The sequence below is a fragment of the Podarcis raffonei genome, chromosome 12 (assembly GCF_027172205.1).
Source record: "Podarcis raffonei isolate rPodRaf1 chromosome 12, rPodRaf1.pri, whole genome shotgun sequence".
In the NCBI taxonomy this organism is placed as follows: Eukaryota; Metazoa; Chordata; class Lepidosauria; order Squamata; family Lacertidae; genus Podarcis; species Podarcis raffonei.
Window position 1 is genome coordinate 9,867,448 of NC_070613.1, and position 18,635 is coordinate 9,886,082.

The window sequence follows — 18,635 nt, forward strand, 5'->3', positions numbered from 1 at the left end:
AGATGCCAGGAAGTGCTATAGGAAGTTCACCCCCCTGCCCATTGCTCCCCTTCACTCCCCCTTTAAATATTGTTCCTGCAAATAGATGGTGAAATATGGAGGGATAGCATTTTGGCTTAACCCTAACTAGTTGGTGGTGGAAGTCATGGGCCAGAAGAAATCCTTAAGAAATGTCTCTGTGGGCTTTTGTTTGTTTGTTGCATCTCTTGACTATGCTGTGAAGGCAAGGAAAAGCCAGATATTTCCAAACGTAGGCGCGAGGATGTGCGCGAGGGATGACACCAAAAGCAGAACTCTCTTTCCCTCTTTCTTGCTCTTCCTTGGTTGGGCAAATGTGGTGCCAGGCGGACCATTATCTTGTATTTCGTTTCATTTCACTTTTAATTTGTATGCCGCCTTTCTATATTACTACACACAAGGCAGGTTACAAGCTGAAGAAACAACAAAATAAACAGCAAAAATCACACACCTAATAACAATCTTATCCGATACAAAAAAAGGTCACAATAACTTTAAAATAAGCAACTCATATCAAATAAAGCAATGTTCAATGATCCATTAGTATATAATAATAAACAGTAAAATTAAATATAGCAAATAATACAGTGGTACCTTGGGTTACATACGCTTCAGGTTACAGACTCCGCTAACCCAGAAATAGTGCTTCAGGTTAAGAACTTTGCTTCAGGATAAGAATGGAAATTGTGCTGCGGCAGCATGGCGGCAGCAGGAGGCCCCATTAGCTAAAGTGGTGCTTCAGGTTAAGAACAGTTTCAGGTTAAGAACAGACCTCCAGAACAAATTAAGTACTTAACCCGAGGTACCACTGTAATTGAACAGTTTACACTTAACAATTATAATAAAGAATTACTAAGCTATAATCAGTAAAAATAATGGCAAGTCACAATGCGTAAAATACCACGAAACATGCAAAATCATGTAAAAGGGTCAAGGTGAGAAACAAGGACGCACAGCTTATAAATTTGTTGTTTTTTTTTTAATAAATATCCATGCACTCCCTTCTTCCCCACTGTTTCTGCTGTTCTCAGAATCATGGTCTGGGAAAGGCTTCTAGGGCTGGAATGGGTGGGGAAAGGCAGGTGAGAAGCCTTTGCCTGATGGACAGCACAAGCCTTTCTCCCCTCACTTGTATACAGGCCTCACCTGTGTTTCCCATAGAAATCCAGCCCCTCTCCTTATCCTCAGAGAAGCAGCATGAGGAGTCTGTGTGCAAAAATCTTATGCAAGAGGATGCCACCTCTATGGGGGCAATGGACCGGGAGCTGTAGTTTGGGGAGGATACTTAGTTTAGAGAGCGTGGCTGCTGCCTTCATAAAAGGGACTGCCCAAGGTATAGGTTCATAGGGTTGACGTTGTGGTATTGTTTTCATATGGTCCTCCATGTTGACAAAATGCAACCTTGCATGTAGAAAACTAGTATACCTGGGTGAACGATTCTAGCCCAGTGCTAGCCTTCTGTGTTGCAAAGAGTTTTGCACCATTCTCCACCTACCATAACCAAGCCAGTGAAAGATCTCAATTTCTCCCAAGCTCGCTGCACCTTTTGTGAAGGAAACGTGCTGGAAATAAACGCTGACTGTGTTTGTGTTGCAGATAACTACTTCAAAAAAGAGGGCACCATGGATGCACTACTTTGTGGCAACAGCACAGATGCTGGGTAAGTAATATTTGATGATAGTTAAGCAAAACCTAGTATTATTAGACCTTTTTAATGAGGTAGCACTTCATAGTTTCTACGTTGGCACCGGCATTCCTTCTGTCTAAATTATGTTTTTAAAACAGTAAAATACAGCCTCTATAGGAATGTTGTTAAGAACAGAGCTAATGAAACACCCATGCTAGGGCTTATTTATTTTATAATATATATATTTATTTTGCCACTCCCCCCACCTCAAATACAGTTATTAGTTCAGCTCTGTCCTACTTACAGGAGAATGGAGATTTCCCCTTCTAAGGGTCAGCAATAATAGACATGGCGGTGGTGGTGAATCTTTCAGGCATGATAATGCAATTTTCCAAACCGTGGGGGAGGAAGAGTGATGTGTCTTGCCAGTTCAAAGCCGCATTCTTTCGGAGTCTTATTACCAGTTCTTTCTTTAGCCGTTCATTTCTTTTTTTCCTCCTGGAAACTTGATAATGTGTTTGATGTTGTGGATTAGTGCCTTTTTTAAAAAAAAATGAAAAATGAAAAAAATATGAAAGAAAAAGAAAGGGGGGGAATAAAAGTGAAATGTGGGAGTGAGACATCAGAAATACAAGGGAGAGACTGATTGATGATTAATTCCAGTGTTCTCCCTTGGGAGATGAGGGAACAGGCTTGTGTTCTTTAACGTCCCTTGGAAATCACTGAAATGGCATCTGATTCTGGAAGTCTAACAACTGTGGCTGCTCCGGAGACTGACAGGTGCCCTCTTAGGAACATAGGAGGCTGCCATGTGCTGAGCCAGACTGCAGGTACTAGCCCAGGGTTGCCTACTCTGGCAGGCAGAGGCTATCCAGGGTTTCAGGCAGCAAGCTCTGCCCCTGAGCTACAGGCACCTGAGGGCTCCTCTGCATGTTCAGTGAAGGACCTTTTGCCCTCACTGGTTCTGGAAGGCTCCTATAGAAGAGTCCCGTACGAAACAGAGACTTTGTGCCTCCCCATTAGGGGAAATAGGAAGCCCTGAACATGTATTTTTTAGATGTCTTTTTTACGTTGAGATCCATTGATCCTTTGCTGAAGAGGCTCTCTGATCTTTCAGACAAGTCTAAACTTAATTCTCTCATCTTAGGCAAAGATCACAAGATGACCCGGCTGGTAGCCAGATTCTGCACCCAGATTTGTAGGCGCAGATCATCCTCTAGAATAAAATAGCTTACTAGGGAAATGCTGAAGTTGCCCTTTGGGGCGCCTCAGGGTCAATTTTTTATGGTAGCCCAAATCTCAGTTGTACGGGCCTCAATTTTAACTCATGAGTTTATTGCTGCAATCTGCTCCAATTGTATGTTTTATCTTTATGAACGCTGTTTTTATTGTGTTATGTTACATGAGCTGGTCTTTGACCGTAATAAATTATCTATCTATCAATAAGTGGAGGACCTTAGCGCAAGGAAGCATTGCAGGAGCAGACTCTGTCCTCACACTACGCATGTTCCATTCAAATATCTTTAATATGTCTTAGTATATGTGATGCAATTTCATTGGGGATGTATTTCACAAAGAATGGATGGTACCAGAGAAAGGAGGTGGCAGTTGACAATTGGCAGTTGGCAGTTTTTCCCGTTAGCTCTATCCTGACTATGAAGATGAGAGCAGTTTGTAGATAATACTTGTTGTTCAAGAGTTGGCAGCCTGAAAAGTAAAGATTTGTTTTCAACCATTTGCGTGTTCAGACCCAGAGACCTCCCCCCTAAATAAATACACATTTGACTCCAATTTTAGTTTTGGTTTTTGGCAGACTTTAGGCCACAACTTTATTGATTAGAAGAAAAGTGAGTGGTTGCATAGGCTCTGGTTCGACTAGCTCCCTATACCCTTGCAGGTAGCGCTGGCCCAGGGTTCCAGCATAGGTCAGCCAAGGGTGAACACCTGAGGCAGGTGAAAAGCCTGGGAACAGACTTTGTTCACTCCCCAGATGCTCCCCTGGACTCAGGCATGGGCACAACCCCTTTTCGGGGGTTGACCAAACCAAGTTGAGTCCCTGGGTTCCTTTAATGGAATACCCTTCATATAGGGATGGCGAGACTGTTCTCCCATCCCCATCACCTGAACCAGAGCCTATCTGCAACCTTACAAGTTGTGACGAATTGCTACGTAGCAGGCGAAACCCAAATGGCAACAGCCAATCAGCCAAGTGGGGAAAATTCCTGCCATCCCCCTGTTCCAACGACAGACACATGACGGTATAGCAAGGTCAATTGCAAAATGCCCTAAAATTAGGGAGAGGTGGGCAGGTGTTCCGAATGCATGCACTGAAAGAGGAAGCTCTGGGACATGTGCATGGGTTTATATAGGTCCCTCAATCCGTTTAGACTGTACCCCATTGGCCAGATTAAACCCAACAACAAGGGATCTACCAATCGGGTGTTGCTGCTATCCAATAGACACACCCACAACCAGGAGGTCAGTCTCCAGGTCTCACCGCAACACGTGCCCTCTTTTAGGGAGGACACAATTTGTGTAAGGCATATACAGTGGTACCTCAGTTTTCAAACGTCTCCATTGATGAACATTTTGGTTTTCAAACGCCATAAACCCGGAAGTAAATGCTTCAGTTTTTGAACATACCTCGGAAGTTGAACATGCCACGTGGCTTCCGTATTATGTTTTCTGTTTTGAGGCTCCCGTACTGAGTTTTTGGTTTTTGAATGTTTCGGAACTCGAACAGTTTTCCGGAACTGATTACATTCAAAAACCAAGGTAGCACTGTATATATTTACAGCGGCACCTTGGTTCTCAAACTTAATCCGTTCCAGAATTCCATTCCAAAACCAAAGCGTTCCAAAACCAAGAAACGCTTTCCCGTAGAAAGTAATGCAAAACGGATTAATCCGTTCCAGACTTTTGTAAATAACCCCTAAGACAGCAACTTAATATGAGTTTTGAGACCATTGACCAATAAAATGAAAGCAATAAACAATGTACTGCAGTCACACAATCAATCAATCAGTAGCTGAAGTGGGTTCCACACAGTCACAAAAACAAAACAAAAAGAGCCACAAAAACGCAAAATAAATAGCAAAAACAGACAGACCTCAGCGTAACGCTCAAAACGGAAGTGCGGCACTCAAATCGGAAGCGTAACACTCAAAATGGAGCACGTTCGACTTCTGAAAAATGTTCACAAACCGGAACACTTATTTCCAGGTTTGCGGTGTTTGGGTTCCAAGTTGTTTGAGTACCAAGGCGTTTGAGAACCAAGGTACCACTGTAATCACAAATAAGTAGCGTTATACGCTTGGCACCTCCCTCTCTACAGGCAGGGACTACCCTGCACAGATATTCATCGTAATGAAAGGTGGTACCTACACCTATGAAAGAGCACGTTTAAAAAAGTAAACAATACGCGGATTTCATTCATGACAAGTCTGGCCTCTCAGGGTTGCCACCTTTTCTGTGGCAAGGCTCCTGGACCTTTCACAGCTGCAGGGCACGCAAAAATGCAACAGGTGAAACTCCCACTGGCAGGCCTGCGTAGCTCAGTTGGTTAGAGTGTTGTGCTGATAATGCCAAGGTTGCAGGTTCTGTCCCCGTATGGGACAGCTGCATGAATTCATGTAATGCAGGGCGTTGGACTACATGACTCTACAGTTCTACGATTCTAGGTTTTTGGCTTCTTGCCCGTGTTGCCACGGTTAAAAGTGCAGGAGTGCGGGAGGGGAATGGCCACCTGGAAACCTGTTTCTATGGGCACTAGAGAGGCCTTTGCCTTCTGCCTCTTCTGAAATTGTCAAGAAAGCTTGGCTGGCAAATCCCAAGGAAAGAAATGAAGCCACTGGGGCAACTTGAAGATGTAACAAGAGAGCACCTTTGGCAACGGCATCCTAGCTATGGTTGCTATAGAAACCTTAACTGCCATTATCCTCTCTTGGACCCTCATTTTCATTTATAGATTGAGACCAAAGTAAATTTTATGTTCTGTAGGATGAAACATCTTTCTTCCCCGGTTTCAGATGTATTGTTTCACCTCAAGTCTATAAATACGAGTAATTTAGGAGGAGAACGAGGCCTTAGAAAATTCTCCAGTGAACCTCAACGTTATTTTTAAAACCTCTTTAGGGAAATATTTCTGTTGTTGTTGTTGCTGCCGCTGCAGCGTTTCATTAGAAAATCCCTATTAGCACATAAAAAAAAAAAATTCAGGCACCTGTTAGACACTCTGCAGAGGTAGAATTAAAGAAATGCTTTTTGCAGTTTGCACTAAAGCCCTCTTGGAATATGGTGTGTAACGCAAAAGAGAGAACCTGTTTGTTAAGAGTAGCTAGCCATTGTTTCATCAGATTCTGGTGCCTGGAGGCAGGTTGAAGGGTGACTTAGCGGGTGGATCTGGGCGGATTCAGGCAGGTCATGTGGGTAGGGATGCTTGAGAATTCGTTCTTTGCGAATTCCAGCATCCTGCTGGGTCCATCACATTCTGCTCCTGTTTGTGATCCTAGCCAGTTGCCACCAAGGAGCTCACAAACAGGGAAACTGCCGTCCCCTCCTGTTTGTCCCTTGTGGTACTCGGCGATACAGTGCATCTCAACATGGAAGTTCCACTTCGGTATTACAGTTAATGGTTATTGAGGAACACCCTCCATGAATTTGTCTAATCCTTTAAAAAAGCCATCTCAGCTAATTATGTTTGCCTCATACAGTAGAGGTTGATATCAGGGATATACAATCTCTATTGCTGATTTGACAAAAAAGCCTTTAAAAATAAATAAATGGCCATCCCGCATTGTTGAGTACAGCCTGATTGATGGGTGGGCAGATTGATGCTGTTAACTGTCCTTAATCAATAGCACTGTACTTTTTTATTGTGATTAATCGTATGGTGTCCTGAGGATGTTCTTCTGGAAAGACGCTAATGGAAAAAGTTTGCATTGCCACTCCTTGTATATCAGAAGATTTTGATAACGTGACAGGCTCATTCCTTCCCCCATGGCGTATAAATTGTCCAGAGTATATTTGCTAGAAAATCCAAAAGCAGAGACTTGGCTAAACCCTTTTGGATTCTGTAAAAAAGAGCAAGAGTTTTCCAGCTGCATTCCAGGGAACCTAGGGCTTTTTGAGGGTTCCTCAGTGGGAACATGATTCCTGAAAGGCAGATTGCCCAGCCTCACGCTTTTCAAAGCAGCAGGATAAGCAGAACACAATTATCCTTTGAGATTCGCATTCTCCAGATTTTGCAGCGTAGTTCTCCAGTCAAATATTGTGTACAAAAATTTATATATTAGGGCAAAGTGTGTATAAAAATGCATACATATGAGAAAATAACATACAAGATCTGTTATGTAGAGGATATGGCTTGCAAAAAAATGTGGGGCGTTGGGATAAATTCTCACTAAAATGCCGATCAATTTTCATGACAAAAGAAGTAGTCACAAATTGCTACAGAAATGTGGAGAACTGAGTTTTTGGGGAAATGAAAGAAATCAAAATTGGCGGATTCATCCATCCCTGTATGTGACCTGAGTGATATTTAATGTTCTAGGGGCCTTGGATAGAAAACAGATCACTACAGTGGTACCTCAGGTTACATACGCTTCAGGTTACGTACGCTTCAGGTTACAGACTCTGCTAACCCAGAAATAATACCTTGGGTTAAGAACTTTGCTTCAGGATGAGAACAGAAATTGTGCTCCGGCGGCGTGGCGGCAGCAGGAGGCCCCATTAGCTAAAGTGGTGCTTCAGGTTAAGAACAGTTTTGGGTTAAGAACGGACCTCCAGAACGAATTAAGTACTTAACCCGAGGTACCACTGTAGTTGAGAGGCAGTAGAAAATGATGTGGTAGCATGGATAACATGAAGCCATTGTTACATACATGTCAATTCAGAACTCTAGCAGGGAAGGGAGGAGCGATATCTTTCTAGGACTGTCCAGACCATGGAACCTGGGGGTGGCAGATTGGTTCAGGTGGCAGCATTTAGGGGACAAGGGAAGTCAGGAATTGTGGTTGCTGCAGCAAGACAGAGAGGTGTTGCCTCTGGCATGGAAGGATGAGTACCATTTGCTGCAAAGTTTTGTGTGCCAGTGCTGTCCATTTTTTATTTATAAAAAAGAAAACCCCAAAACATTATTCAATGACTCCGTTGCCATCAAACTTCCAAACTGAGCTGAGAGAACTTTCCCCACCAGTAGCCTTTATTGCTTATTGCTTCTCTTCCTGCAGTTCATGTCCGGACAATTACATCTGTCTGAAGGCTGGTGACAACCCTGACTTTGGGTACACAAGCTTTGATACCTTTGGCTGGGCCTTCCTCTCCTTGTTCCGCCTCATGACGCAGGATTGCTGGGAACGCCTCTATCAACAGGTAGAAGACTGATTTGTCTGGTTGCTTTTGTTTCTGGATAACCTTCTCCTTTAACACATCACAGACTCTATGGGCTTTCCATTTAGGAAAGGAGGAAACTTGTCTCCCAGGTACAAATTACTATTATTCTTATCCTATTTATCACCCACCCTTCATACTAAGGTGGGTTAAAACAATTAACACACAATATAAAAAACAGTTTAAAGCAGCTTACAATCACAAAAATAAGGTGGGTCCTAAAAATATACACTCCAGGTGTCAAAAGACATGTTAAAGCGGTGAGCCTTTAGACTTTGCCAGAAGCTGTATAATGAAGGTGCCACATGAACCTTCCACAGCTTAGGGGCCAACGCAGAGAAGGCCCTCTCCTGGATTGCAGTCTCCCCTTCAAGCTTATGAGGGTGGTAGAACAACTAAGAGAGCCCCCTCCACTGATCTTAGCACCCTACGGTCTGCAGGGAAGGAGACGGTTGTTCAGGTATTTGGGGCCTAAGTCGCTTATATCATGTCCTAGGACAGTTGAGACTGGGGAAGTACCTGGAGCAGGAAATTTTCTCCATTTCCGCCATACGAACAATGTCAAACTCAAATATGAATTTCCCAACGTAGTTTGAGGACTACATTTGTTGTTCCTTCAGTATCATTTCCCACAAGATAAATCCCACGGTATATGTTCTTTCCAGCCATTTATTTTGACTTGTTGACTCAGTCATAACAAACATGAAACCATATTGTGTCGCTTCATAATAAGACTGGAAGATCAGGTGCATTTAAACCTATCTTATTAACCTGCCTGTAAATTAAATCTGAATTGTTAGCTGCAATGTGAACCCTTGAATATTTGAAGAATCGTTTGTTGACACGTGACATATAAAGTCATCATCTTTTTATAGTCCACTTTATAAATTGAGAAGGAAAAGGCACATTGGTGAACTCAGCCGGCTTTGTGTATTTGTCAAATCATGAATTGGCTCCATTACAGGGTCACAGGGTTGCAAGGGTTGCTAGTTTCCTGCGGTGTAACCCTACGTGGCTCTATGTGATTGTCACAACCATATAAGTGGAGACAGTCACATGGAATTTTCCTATTTAATTGGCACCCACCTAGGATTAAGGGTGCCAGTTGGGTGAGGAAAACCCATTAAACAGGCTCACCCATATAGCAGCATTGTTCATGGGGAAATGGCTCTTTTTGAATAATAGCACAGGAAGCAGTTCATATGCCAGGCTTCACTGAACCTGAGGAGCTCCATGCATACAGCTATTTCCCCATTTTATGCACTGGGGAATATTTTGCACACACAAAAGTGTGGCCTCAAGCATATGTGATAAATGGGCCAGCTGTGAGAGCAGAAACAACAGAATAGAATAGAATAGAATTTTTTATTTACACCCCGCCCATCTGGCTGGATTTCCCCAGCCACTCTGGGCAGCTTCCAACAAAGTATTAAAATACAGTAGTCTGTTAAACATTAAAAGCTTCCCTAAAGAGGGCTGCCTTCAGATGTCTTCCAAAAGTCTGGTAGTTGTTCTTCTCTTTGACATCTGGTGGGAGGGCGTTCCACAGGCCTTCTTTCTCACCCATGGAGTTCCATGTACATACCAGAGCTCTGCAAAATGTAAAGTTGTGACAACAATAGATGCATTGATTCATGAGAGCAGTTTAGTGCGCACCGCTGGCAAGTCTTGGGCACATCAGTGTTAAATTCCCTTGTGAGCATTGCCATGCTTAAATGAGAGGCCCCACCTCTGTGAGAGCATCTGCTTTGCACACAGAACATGGCTGGGAAAGACCGATGGCTGAAATCCTGGCTAGCTTCTGCTAGCCACTGTAGACATTATTGACCTATATGGACTGATGGCCTAACTCAGTGCAAGTGAATTAGTGACCAACTTTCAGACCATGCTGCCTTCGCCGATACCTGCCAGTGATTGATGCTTTGTAAGCGGAGGCTAAGTGGATTTGCTTGTAAATAAACCTTGGTGTTCCTGTGGAAATAATAATTCCACTTCCTCAATTTTATCCGTGTCTTGCTGTTCTTTTGTTTCAATAAAATATTTTTAGGTTGCCTGGTTGAAAAAAAGTTTTCTGGTTGGCTTGCTAGAAACATTAAAACAATAAAATATACAAACCTGTAAAAATAAATGCAATACTGCCTGTGCAGCTGACATTCATTTCAGAAAGCTTTAAACAAGCTAAGTGGCTAGGGGTGGTAGTAGTGACATGTGATTCTGTAACCAGGAACCGATCCCTAAGGCAGGGGTGATGGAACTCCAAGCTTGCGGGATCTACTTTGTATTTTCTTAGACCACTAAGGCCCACCAGAGAATCATGGGATTGTAGAGTTGGAAGAAACCATGAGAGACATCTTGCCAACCCCCTGCAATTGTCTGACGTGGGGCTCAAACCCACAGCCCTGAGATTAAGAGCCTCATGCTCTACTGACTGAGCTATCCCACCCAAGTGCAAAATATTGGCTTAGAAAGAGAGGCAGGCATAGAATTCAGCAAGAGGACACACTGGAGTGCCTTTCAGCTCAGGACGTTACCAGAACTGAGCTGCAGTGTTTTGCTGCTCCTGACTTGCCATATAATGAACTTCCTGAGCCAACCAGGCTAAGGAAGACCAATACACTTCATGGGCCCTTGACCTATCACAAGAACAGAAATGAAAAACTGCTTGTCCCTCCCACCAACCAAGCCTTCTTCATTTCAGCAGCCTTATCTGAGAATGCGGGAAGAGTTGCTTTGGATAAACACAAAGGTTAAAACTAGCAATTCATTTTAATAATGAACTCTCCCCCCTCTCTTGGTCATATTCAGACGCTTAGATCTGCTGGCAAGATCTACATGCTGTTTTTCATGCTGGTCATCTTTCTGGGCTCCTTTTACCTGATCAACTTGATCTTGGCTGTGGTGGCCATGGCGTACGAAGAGCAGAACCAGGCCACCATTGCTGAAATGGAAGCGAAGGAGAGGAAGTTTCAAGAAGCCATGGAGGCTCTCAAGAAAGAGCAGGAGGTCTGTAATCATTCCAGGGGGTGGTCTTGGAGGAGCCGGTGTGGTGGTGTGTTCCTTTCATCTTTCTTTTGACAGCTGAGTTACGTAATTGGCAAATTCACGTAATTCCAATCCCTGCCCACTGTGGTGTAGTGGTTAAGAGCGGGGGACTCGTAATCTGGTGAACCGGGTTCGCTTCCCTGCTCCTCCACATGCAGCTGCTGGCTGACCTTGGGCTAGTCATACTTCTCTGAAGTCTCTCAGCCCCATTCACCTCACAGAGTGTTTGTTGTGGGGGAGGAAGGGAAAGGATAATGTTAGCTGCTTTGAGACTCCGTCGGGTAGTGATAAAGCGGGATATCAAATCCAAACTCTTCTTCTTCTTCTGCCCCTTCATTCAGACCCTCCTCCCAGTCTCCTCCTCTGACCTCTCCCACCACCAACGCCCAGGCTCTGAGCCTTCCTCCTCTGGGGTTTCCCTTTGGGGTACCCCGGTTGGCACCTCCCACCATTCCTTGTCATGCAGCCAGCCCCTGACAGCACTCTCCCACATGCAAACCTTGCTCTCAGCCATTCCCACCAACCTTACCCACAATAACATAGTTAATTCCCAGCCAACCGCTTGCCACAAAGCAGAGTCTGATCTACAAAGAATCCCTGGCAGCATTAAACATAATTTACAGCTATTAACCCACCTCCACCTAAAGCAATACAAAGCTGTACACACAGCAACATAAAGCATGTCTCCCACCCAGATTGGGCCTTTCTCTCTTTCTGACAGTTCAGTCTCTCACCCTGAGTGGTATTGAGCGTCTTTATAACATGCACAAACCTCATAACCCAGACTCCCTCACCCTGGGCTTTCTTTCCTATCTGTGTGCAAAATATGTCGCCGGTGGAAGCAGCTCTCAGCATCCCACTACGATGCCATGTGTTAATTGGCAGTGTGTGTGTGTGAGTGTGTTTGTGTGGAACACAATCGGAAAGAGCCAGTTGGTTTATTATTATCATCATCTTTAAAGATATTCCCATGCTCAATAGAAGGAAATTAATGGCTCTTCATTCAATATTTGCTGCCCTCACCATTAGTTCAAGTTAATTAGCATTCTTTTTAGATTTGCTGTATTGATCTTGCAACTTCAAACAGCCATTAGTATCCCATTATTCAACAAGTGGAATAATAGACGGGGGGTCAGCTGTTTAAACACTGCCAGTGCTCTTCTTGTGCAAATAAAGAGGCTTACCAACTGTAGGCCAGGAGCACTGCTGCTGAGTATAATACTACAATGGGTCTGATTAGCGTGAATGAAGCTGGCATCAATTGTTGTGGGATGGTTTGCCGTTTGTTCCTGCGGCTGCTGTGGGTGGCTGTTAATTAAATCTGATTTCTCTCGGGGGGCGGGGGACAGAATCCCTCAAAACTTAAAGGTGAGAACATATTCAGTGGATCAGATCATCCTTCTGAAGATGCTACTGTCCTGAAGACCCAGTTTGTGGTATTATGAGGTACAGTCATACCTCGTGTTGCGTTTGCTTCAGGTTGAGTGTTTTCAGGTTGCATCCCGCGGTGACCCGGAAGTACCAGAAAGGGTTACTTCCAGGTTTCGACGCTCGCTCATGCGCAGACGCTCAAAATGACGTAACGCGCATGCGCAGAAGTGGCGAATCGTGACCTGCAGACGCGGGTTGCATTCTGACAATATTGTGAATGGGGCTCCGGAACGGATCCCGTTCACAACCAGAGGTACCACTGTACAGTGGACACTCGGGTTGCAAACGTGATCCGTGTGGGATACACGTTCGCAACCCACATCTGTGCATCTGTGCACGCGTGGGTTGCGATTCGGCACTTATGCTTCTGCACATGCATGACCACTGAAACCCGGAAGTAACCCGTTCTGGTACTTCCAGGTTTCAGCGGTCCGCAACCCAAGAAAATGCAACCTGAAGCGGCTGTAACCCGAGGTATGACTGTACTATACCACTTCATACTTCAACTGAATGATTTGAATGTTGCACCACCTTAATTTTGATATTGGTTTGGGGGTGGGGGTCATTCTAGATGTAACCCTGATACCCTTCCAATTCTCAGGATCCTGTATCTGTGGGTAGAATATATAAGAGCAAGCTTGCCAAGCCAGGTTCTTTCGCCAAGGTAATGTGTTTGGGCTGGCTAATTAAGTACCGTGATTCGGCATAACCAAAGAGCTGCGTTAAACCTGGGTTCAAATCCCTGCTTAGCTGTAAAGCTCATGGGTGAACTTTGGCATCCTCTTGGCCTGACCTCAACACACAGGATTGTTGTAAAGATGAAATTGCAGTGAACAGGATGTTGAGGGTGGTGGGTGATCATCGCTCTGAGCTCCTTGGAGGAAGGATGTAATAGGAAAATAAAAATAGGTCCCCCTCAACAACAGACAAGTTGGTATAGTCCAGAATGGTACAATCTCTGTCTCCCACCTCATTTTACATAATGGGAACATTGGGGGAGGGATATGACACAGTTAAGGATGCAATGCTGACCTCTATCCCAAATGTGTATTTTATTGTCCTTTTCCTAGTTATTGGCTTCCTTTTTTCATGATTATCGCAGGGTGGAGAAGTTGGTTTCGTTTCCAGGCTGTGTTGTAGCATTATTATTATTATTTTCACTCTCTCTCCCCCTCCCCCACCTAATTTGGCTTCTGCTCCAATTCTAGCACCTCTTGGTGTTATCAGACTTTTCCTGCAGCGATTTCTCCAGATAGCTGGCGCAGAGGGCATGCTGTCCAGGCATGCAGAGGAGAAAAGTCTATCTTATCTGTGTATTATGTACGTGTGGGCTGGCGTGTGTGTGTGTGTTTGTGTGCTTTAAGCCCATGGTTTGTGTTTATCGCTCTGGATCCCTGGTCACAGCAGGTTCTGTCACTTTGCAGGATAAGATTTTGCTTGCAGAAAAGAAAAAGAAAAATCTGTATCAGCAGAAATAACGTGGGCTGTTGCTTCTGCTTTCTTAGGAGAAGCAGAGATTTCCCAGAAAGTCCAGCTCCATTGCCCTCGTGGTAGAGAGCTTTGCCTGTGCTCAAATGCCTCAACATTATCAATGTTGGCTCATGACTCTTGAACATGTTTTTTTTGGGGGGGGGCAGTCTGCAATGCCTCACACTTGAGAATCATGGCAGTAGATGATGGGATGGAGTCAGGATTCAAGTTCCAGCCAAGACACAGGTTTTTTGAGTGCCCTTGGTCACAGTACCACTTCACCCAGTTCAGACCATTATTGGGCCAGTGTGGACCAGTTGTGTGGTCAAGGATCTTTGCAACTCTCACTGAGTTTCAAATTGAAAATTCAGCTCAAAACTGAATTAATTTTCCTCTTTTATATGTAGGGAAACATTTTCTAACCACTATTGTGATTTAAGGATTCTGTGGGGGGGAATCACTAGCATGTTGAATCGTGTTTAGTTTTCTTCACGTTTTGCTTGGCGAGGAATGCTGGAATTGGTTTGAATGAGGCTAACACTATAAGTTAAAGATCTCCCTCCCCCCCCCTCTCTCTGCTATATATATAAAGTGTTATATAAATATAGTTTTAAAGGTAGCATATTTCTGTTTCGTTCCTCTGCCCCTTCTAGGCATTAGCCCGAGGAATTGATTCGATGTCACTTAGCTCATTTGAAATGTCACCTTTGGCATCGAAAAATTCCAAGGAACGAAGAAGCCGGAGAAGAAAGAAGAAATCCTCAGCGGGAGAAGAGGATGGGGAAGATCAGAAGGGTCCAAAATCTGAATCAGAGGATGGTCAGCCGAGGACGGTTAGTCTTTCTAGGAGTAAAATTAGGCCTTATTTCACCCAGGTCAAAGACCCAGTTTGGCACACACACACCCCACAGGCTGGGAGGCTCAATGGTGCCCCTCTGGAGGCTTCACCTGAGGCAAAAAAATCCTGGCTAGCCCCCTTCCCCCGTAGCTACAGCTCTTTTTTTTTTTAAATAATATTTATTAGAATTTTCCACCATAATACAATAACAAAACCAAAAAAGACAGAAAAAAGAAAGCAAAGACAAGAACAACAATAACAACAAAAAAATTAAAAGCACATACAATTCACAGTCCTTATTTTCTATAACATATTTCCCTGACTTCCCCACACCTCTCCCTCTTGTATTCCAGGTCCAATTGTTGGTTCAACATGCTCTTATCCCTATTTTTAAACCTTTTTATATTTAGTTCCTTTTTCTAAAAAAAAAACAACAAACCAATTTTACCTTATAGACGTCATATTTATGCATCATTGCTTATTCTTTAAACCTTTTTCTAAAATCGGCCTAAATTCCCTTCCACGATTTCCCCAATTTTCATAAAGAGATCCAAACAAAATAAAAACAGAACAAATTAAATTATACACCCTTTGGATTCCCAAACTCCACCCCCACCCTTTCCCGGTTTCAATCCCCTTGAAACGGCTACAGCTCTGAGTCTTTCCCCAAAGTGGCAATGAAGGGGAAACTCCTCTCGAAAAGGAATCACTCATCATGAAGATAGGAAAGGATTTCCCTCCGGGCTGGATCAGTACAAGGGTTGCCAGCCTTTCTAGGCCTGTGAACATGTTTGGATTTTTCAGCATGTGCCCTCTCTGGTCACTTCTCTGTCCACCCCCTTTGGATCTGCTTACCTTAATCCTTGACCTCCAGGAGAAGAACTTTGTCACATACAGTATCAGGAATGGGAAAGACCATCGTCTGCCCGGGGCCCTGAACAGCTGCTTCCACCCACAGGAGACTGTACAGTGGTACTTCGGGTTAAGTACTTAATTCGTTCCAGAGGTCTGTTCTTAACCTGAAACTGTTCTTAACCTGAAGCACCACTTTAACTAATGGGGCCTCCCGCTGCCGCTGTGCCACCGCTGCACAATTTCTGTTCTCATCCTGAAGCAAAGTTCTTAACCCGAGGTAATATTTCTGGGTTAGCGGAGTCTGTAATCTGAAGCGTATGTAACGTAAGGTACCACTGTACTAGGTGAGATGGATCAGTGGTGTGATTCAGGATCAGGCCACTATGGGTTCATATCCACAGTCCCACAAGCTGAACCTGTGTGGTATAGATAGCGCTGTGAGACAAGCAGAAAAAAGAAGAAAAATAGTCATGCTCTGACATGTCATAAAGACCACCGTACCAGCGAGTTTTAGAAACTCCCCTTGCTGCGCATCCATCTCTTTCCCCAGGTGTTCCAATTTTCTGAACTGGACAAATTAACAGAGGCAGTCTGTGTAAAATATCCAGATTCTTGGCTGTTAGTGGAGTTAGCACTAAAATCGATCGGCATGCTGAAAGCCCTGCAAATGTTGGACATAAATTTGATAAATAAGCAACACACGCACACGACTTTGAAAATGCACCCAGAACTACTGCTCTGTCTGTGATATATGAATGGGTTTTTCCCCCCACTGTGTTTATTTTTCGAGAGCCTTCATTCTTGTTGCTTAATTGAGTGGGTTGCCTCGCTAATTACAAGGTTGTTAAAGCCAAAGCGGCTGCGTGAGCTGCTCTGCTCTGCTCTGAATGGGTTTTTGGCATGCTGAATGCAAAAAAGAGAGAGGAAAAAAGAGTCAGGCTGGACGTGAAACAAAGCAGCACGTTTCTCAGCATGTTCCTCCGACTGATGAGTCGTCTTTTTCATTCTGCATCCAGCAATTTGTCATCTAAGCAAAGAACACGACAAGGAGCAGGGCTGGGCTTACAGTGGGCATTTCCTTTGCGAATGGGTGCTCAGCACCTTTTGAAAGGGGTGAGGACAAGTTGTCTTAGTGCAGATCAGTTGTGACCCACCCCCGTTCCCCAGTTGTACTGGCAAAAGGAGTGGCTGTTTCATGGGAACCAGATTCTTTGCCCCTTAGCCACCAGGAATATTCGCTTCTCCTTCTATGCCATCATTCTGTTTCATTCCTTCCCTCTCTTACTTCATTGCATCTTGGGACCAGTTCATGCAGTTGTGTTGGCCACTAAATTTTCACCAAATATTCCATGCGTACAGTGGTACCTCGGGTTAAGTACTTAATTTGTTCCAGAGGTCCATACTTAACCTGAAACTGTTCTTAACCTGAAGCACCACTTTAGCTAATGGGGCCTCCTGCTGCTGCCGTGCCGCCAGAGCACGATTTCTGTTCTCAACCTGAAGCAAAGTTCTTAACCTGAAGCACTATTTCTGGGTTAGTGGAGTCTGTAACCTGAAGCGTATGTAACCCGAGGTACCACTGTATTATTAGCTATATTTAATTTTACTGTTTATTATATCCTAATGGATTATTGAACATTGCTGAAGCGTATGTAACCCGAGGTGCCACTGTACCTGCAAATGTGGAAGTAAAACAGCACCTGTTGTCTTAGAGAAGAGCTAAAGTTTCTCTGAGACAACGTCTGTGGTTTTTATTTATTTTATTTTTTCCTCAGCGCCCCCACCCCCCCATTTCCCTACCCTGGGTATTCTTCAATGTCCTCTTGTGTCAATTAGTCTTGGCTCCCAACAGGGTGTTTTCAAACCTGATTACATGCAGAGGGTGGGGAGATGAGGGAAGCCCCCCCCCCCCAAGTTCTACGTTTGACCTACTGGCTGGAAATTGCCCACTCTTTTGTTCTAAACCAGTGGTTCTCAACCTGTGGGTCCCCAGATGTTGGACTACAACTCCCATCATTCCTAGCCAGCATGACCAGTGGTCAGGGATGATGGGAGTTGTGATCCAACAACATCTGGGGACCCACAGGTTGAGAACCACTGTTCCAAACTATAGCGGTTGAATTAGACACCCTCTCTGACTCTATGTAAATGCGTAGTAACATTCGTTCCTTTCTACTCCACCCCTTGTATTTCTTTCCTTCCTCCGCCCTCTTTGGCTCCTTCAAGACCGTGCTGGGTTTTACTTCTGGGTCCATGGAAAACTCCGTGAAGCGCAAGGCCAGCCACGGGAGCGTCTTCAGCTTCCGGTTGCGCAGCAGGGACCTTGGCTCGGAGGCGGACTTTGCCGATGACGATATCAGCACCGTCGGGGAGAGCGAGAGCCAGCGTGGGTCCCTGCTAGTCCCCAGGAGCGGGAGGCGGCTGAGCGTGCAGAGCCAAACCAGCCACAGCTCTCCAAACTACACGCAAAATGGCAAGAGGAACAGCTCGGTGGATTGCAACGGTGTGGTTTCGCTGATTGGAGGAGGAGGAGGAGGAAGCGCGGACCCAACGACTCCGACAGATGTGCTGTTGCCACCAGTTATCACGGAGAAACCTGGAACAGGTGACACGGTGGGTCTACTTATCATTGTATGTTGTGTTCAGATTCTCTTTGTCATCTACCAAACCAAGCACAGCCCTGTGCTGTGTTGCAACTGCTTGTCACGCTGGCAGCAAAAAAACCCAGGAAGTTTCTAAAACCTTTGGTGGGACATCATCCATGGCTGCTAAGGTGTGTTAGGCTTGATGGACCAAAATATGTCAACAATTAAGATGCAGTCCTGGGCAATGTGTTATTGCAGCTACTAGGGGTTGAAAGTGAGAATTCCAATGGCCTTGTATCCCCAAACACACATCTCTGTTGCAGTGGGCCCTTAGAGTAGCATAAGCCAATATGGTGTTTTCCAGATGTTGCTGGACTCC

General features: G+C 44.5%; 1 protein-coding gene across 6 annotated transcripts in view; it reads left to right on the top strand.

Annotated features, from left to right (window-relative positions):
- Positions 1–18,635, top strand: part of LOC128424082 (sodium channel protein type 5 subunit alpha-like) — a 207,287-nt gene that overhangs the window by 62,050 nt on the left and 126,602 nt on the right. For all 6 annotated transcript variants that reach the window (XR_008332921.1, XM_053409898.1, XM_053409897.1 and 3 more), the window contains 5 exons: positions 1,615–1,678; positions 7,876–8,017; positions 10,841–11,038; positions 14,632–14,811; positions 17,898–18,284. Coding sequence is in view for 5 of the 6 variants with exons in the window: in XM_053409898.1 (XP_053265873.1) it covers positions 1,615–1,678; positions 7,876–8,017; positions 10,841–11,038; positions 14,632–14,811; positions 17,898–18,284 (971 nt within the window). In the remaining variant the exon portion in view is untranslated. The remainder of the gene's footprint in view (positions 1–1,614; positions 1,679–7,875; positions 8,018–10,840; positions 11,039–14,631; positions 14,812–17,897; positions 18,285–18,635) is intronic.